The 5,000-nt window shown below is 46.8% G+C and overlaps 1 protein-coding gene across 2 annotated transcripts in view; it reads right to left on the bottom strand.

The window, feature by feature from the left end:
• The window catches only part of heatr3 (HEAT repeat containing 3), a 21,579-nt gene that overhangs the window by 4,725 nt on the left and 11,854 nt on the right, over nucleotides 1-5,000 (bottom strand). For both annotated transcript variants that reach the window (XM_056413067.1, XM_056413068.1), the window contains exons 6-10: nucleotides 4,231-4,371; nucleotides 3,812-4,119; nucleotides 1,798-1,888; nucleotides 1,369-1,511; nucleotides 329-411 (exon numbers count right to left, since the gene is read on the bottom strand). In XM_056413067.1, the coding sequence (XP_056269042.1) occupies nucleotides 329-411; nucleotides 1,369-1,511; nucleotides 1,798-1,888; nucleotides 3,812-4,119; nucleotides 4,231-4,371 (766 nt within the window). The remainder of the gene's footprint in view (nucleotides 1-328; nucleotides 412-1,368; nucleotides 1,512-1,797; nucleotides 1,889-3,811; nucleotides 4,120-4,230; nucleotides 4,372-5,000) is intronic.

The following is a 5,000-nucleotide window of genomic DNA, read 5'->3' as shown; positions in this document are numbered from 1 at the left end:
GGAGCGTGGAGGTCTGGATGGTGGAATATGCCGACTACCAACTCTTCATCCACTCTGTCATCTTCATTGTGTTGTTGCTGTGTTTTAATGTGTGTGTAATGATTCCTTCTGGTCACATGACATCTATGACACCTGTCCATCCTGGAGAGGGATCCTCCTCTGTTCTCTCCTCAAGGGGTCTGACCTTTTACCCTGAAGGGTTGTTTGGGAGTTGTACCTGATCTGATGTGAGGTCAAAGGTCAGGGATGTCTATGTGTTCAGATTGTAAAGCCCTCTGAGGGGAGTGTCTAATGTGTGAGAATGGGCTCTCCAGATAAAGGGAGTTACTTCTTCAGCAGGCCTCTCCAGGAGGGAACCTGCTGGCACACGTCCAGCGCCTCCTTCCTGGGGAACTCCGTCTTCTTCAGGACCTGCGATCAAGAACCAGATGTTAAGACAACAGTAAACACAGGTTTTAATTAGATTTATTATGTAAATTAATAGACATACACATGCAAGAAACAGCCTAGAAACGCACTAATATAATTTCTCTTTTCTGATCCCTCTCTTCTAACTCCTCCTGATATCCAGACTAATGATCACGCGCTCTCTGAAAATGTACAAAACTATCTAACAGCTCACGTTAGAATAATTCTCCTACATCTGAGATAAGGGTGTCTTTTTTATTTACGCTGTTAACTTTCACTGAGACGTCACATTAGTTCTTTCTCTCCTGTAAACATGTGTTTTGTATTTTTTACTTTACATCACTGATGTAGCTGAGGCTTCTATCCAAAGCATCTTCAGTGAAGCTGTGTAAGAAACGTGAAATGCCAGAACTAGAAATACATTTATTTAATTTGAATGTATTTGAAAATGAATACTAAGAAGTGCAACGCTTAATGTGGTGTAATTGTTTAAGGTCATTCTTCCCTTTTTTAATTGTTTCAAAAATTGATTGTCTGAATCAACTTTCTGTGCTACTAAACATGCGTCACATGACTTCTACTGGTGTTGGGAAAGCTTTAAATGGTAGTTGAGACTCTCCTCTCCATCGCTTCACTAGAGCTGCACAGCCTCTTCAAGAGCAGCTACAGCAGAAACTCAGGGACAAGTGCCTTGCTCAAGGACACATCGACTCGGGCGGGGATTGAACCTCCAACCCCCGATTGACAGACGGACCTGCTGCCCGCTGACCCACAGTCACACCCCGTTTTGTATTTTGTCCTCACATCGTTTCTAAACGACTTCCTCACAGACAGAAACCAGATTCATTTGAAAATGTTGGTTGGAGCCTCTCCCGGTGGGCTCTCCAGCAGCAGCTCACGGGGCTCAGGTGGCGGCGGAGCTCCCTCTGCCTGCGCAGGTGTTGGTGGTGGAGCGGTCACCTGTTGGGGGACGCCGTGGTGGATGAGGGCCTCGTGAACCTCGGCCGACAGACACAGAGGAGACAGGAGGCCGGACACGCCCTCCGCACACAGCTCGCTGTCGTCGCTGCTCGACTCCTCCTCCCACTCGTCGTCCGAAGGGTCTGAAGGTCACAGTGGACATACAGAGGTCACTGTAGGGTCTGAAGGTCACACAGAGGACATACAGAGGTCACTGTAGGGTCTGAAGGTCACAGAGGACATACAGAGGTCACTGTAGGGTCTGAAGGTCACACAGAGGACATACAGAGGTCACTGTAGGGTCTGAAGGTCACACAGAGGACATACAGAGGTCACTGTAGGGTCTGAAGGTCACAGACAGAGGATGGAGGAGACACACAGCCTTTACACTCACAGTAACTCATGTCAGTGACCAGCAGCTCCACTCACCGTCAGAGCAGCACATGTTGACGATGATCTCCAGGGACGTCTGCTGGGCCGTCAGCAAGGAGGCCGCCTCCTTCAGCTCCTCCTTGTCCCGCTGCACACACAGGAGTCTATTGTTCACCTGGTCACATGACATCTATTGTTCATCTGGTCACATGACATCTATTGTTCACCTGGTCACATGACATCTATTGTTCACCTGGTCACATGACATCTATTGTTCATCTGGTCACATGACATCTATTGTTCATCTGGTCACATGACATCTATTGTTCATCTGGTCTCATGACATCTATTGTTCATCTGGTCACATGACATCTATTGTTCATCAAGTCACATGACATCTATTGTTCATCTGTCACATAACATCTATTGTTCATCTGGTCACATGACATCTATTGTTCATCTGGTCAAATGACATCTATTGTTCACCTGGTCACATGACATCTATTGTTCATCTGGTCACATGACATCTATTGTTCATCTGGTCACATGACATCTATTGTTCACCTGGTCTCATGACATCTATTGTTCACCTGGTCACGTGACATCTATTGTTCATCTGGTCACATGACATCTAGTGTTCATCTGGTCACATGACATCTATTGTTCATCTGGTCACATGACATCTATTGTTCACCTGGTCACATGACATCTATTGTTCATCTGGTCACATGACATCTATTGTTCACCTGGTCACATGACATCTATTGTTCATCTGGTCTCATGACATCTATTGTTCATCTAGTCACATGACATCTATTGTTCATCTAGTCACATGATATCTATTGTTCATCTGGTCACAAGACATCTATTGTTCATCTGGTCACATGACATCTATTGTTCATCTGGTCACATGACATCTATTGTTCATCTGGTCTCATGACATCTATTGTTCATCTAGTCACATGACATCTATTGTTCATCTGGTCTCATGACATCTATTGTTCATCTAGTCACATGACATCTATTGTTCACCTGGTCACATGACATCTATTGTTCATCTGGTCACATGACATCTATTGTTCATCTGGTCTCATGACATCTATTGTTCATCTGGTCACATGACATCTATTGTTCATCTGGTCACATGACATCTATTGTTCATCTGTCACATAACATCTATTGTTCATCTGGTCACATGACATCTATTGTTCATCTGGTCAAATGACATCTATTGTTCATCTGGTCTCATGACATCTATTGTTCACCTGGTCTCATGACATCTATTGTTCACCTGGTCACATGACATATATTGTTCATCTGGTCACATGACATCTATTGTTCATCTAGTCACATGACATCTATTGTTCATCTGGTCACATGACATCTATTGTTCACCTGGTCACATGACATCTATTGTTCACCTGGTCACATGACATCTATTGTTCACCTGGTCTCATGACATCTATTGTTCATCTAGTCACATGACATATATTGATCATCTGGTCACATGACATCTATTGTTCACCTGGTCTCATGACATCTATTGTTCACCTGGTCACATGACATCTATTGTTCACCTGGTCTCATGACATCTATTGTTCACCTGGTCACATGACATCTATTGTTCATCTGGTCTCATGACATCTATTGTTCACCTGGTCACATGACATCTATTGTTCACCTGGTCACATGACATCTATTGTTCACCTGGTCTCATGACATCTATTGTTCATCTGGTCACATGACATCTATTGTTCACCTGGTCACATGACATCTATTGTTCACCTGGTCTCATGACATCTATTGTTCACCTGGTCACATGACATATATTGATCCTCCTCTGTTTCTCTCCTGAAGGTTTCTTACCTGTTTTACCCTGAAATGTTTTCCTCTATTTTTGGGGAGTGTTTCCTGATCTGATGTGAGGTCAAAGGTCAAAAGTCAGGGACGTCTGTGTACAGGTTGTAACGCCCTCTGAGGGGAGGTTGATGTGTGACATCTCTACTAAATGAACTGTGGTTGGTGTCCAGAGGGCCTGATGCATGTGGGAGGAGCTTCATGAGACACTTACAGGCAGCAGGTCAGAGAAGTCGTTGTCGACCTTCGCCTTCTTTCCATTCCTGTTGCGTTTGGGCGCCTCCTCCTCCTCCTCCTCCTCCTCCATCTCCGCCACAGCGAGCTCTCCTGCCGCCTGCAGGTCGTCCCCGTCGGCCGCGGCCGGCGGCGAGCTGCTGAGCCGGAGCTCTTCTGCCCGTCTGAGTTCAGGGATCAGGGTCCCGGGGTCCAGGTCCAGGCACCGAGACAAGGTGGCCACCACGGCGCCGAGGGTCTGGGCCTGGCGGGCCGCGGGCAGACTGCCCTTCATGTTCCACAGCGTGCCTGAGGGACACAGCAGGAGGGGGCGGAGCTTAGGGAGCGCCACTTACAACACATGTCAGCTTCAGACGTCTTTCCACGTTTTGAACATTTAATGAAGAAGACGAGCTGCACCTGCAGCCAGCGTCCGGAGGAGCGTGTGCGCCATGTCGCCCTGCGGGGTCAGCAGCACGGCCTCCAGCGCGCCGAGCAGCGCCGCCGTCACGCCGCACAGCAGCTCGGGGTTGTCCTCCGTCACCGTGTGCAGGCAGTGGGCTGCAGAGACGGGAGGAGAGTCAAGGACATCACAGGACACGCGTGTTACATGTAGAGGACACGCGTGTTACATGTAGAGGACACGCGTGTAACATGTAGAGGACATGTGTGTAACATGTAGAGGACACGCGTGTTACATGTAGAGGACACACGTGTAACATGTAGAGGACACGTGTGTAACATGTAGAGGACATGTGTGTAACATATAGAGGACATGTGTGTAACATGTAGAGGACATGTGTGTAACATGTAGAGGACACGTGTGTAACATGTAGAGGGCATGTGTGTAACATGTAGAGGGCATGTGTGTAACATGTAGAGGGCATGTGTGTAACATGTAGAGGACACGTGTATAACATATAGAGGACATGTGTGTAACATGTAGAGGGCATGTGTGTAACATGTAGAGGGCATGTGTGTAACATGTAGAGGACATCTGTGTAACATGTAGAGGACACGTGTGTAACATGTAGAGGGCATGTGTGTAACATGTAGAGGACATGTGTGTAACATGTAGAGGACACGTGTGTAACATGTAGAGGGCATGTGTGTAACATGTAGAGGGCATGTGTGTAACATATAGAGGACATGTGTGTAACATGTAGAGGACACGTGTGTAACATGTAGAG

This window comes from Pseudoliparis swirei, chromosome 4, assembly GCF_029220125.1.
Source record: "Pseudoliparis swirei isolate HS2019 ecotype Mariana Trench chromosome 4, NWPU_hadal_v1, whole genome shotgun sequence".
Taxonomy (NCBI): Eukaryota; Metazoa; Chordata; class Actinopteri; order Perciformes; family Liparidae; genus Pseudoliparis; species Pseudoliparis swirei.
This window is presented reverse-complemented; position numbering and strand designations above follow the sequence as displayed.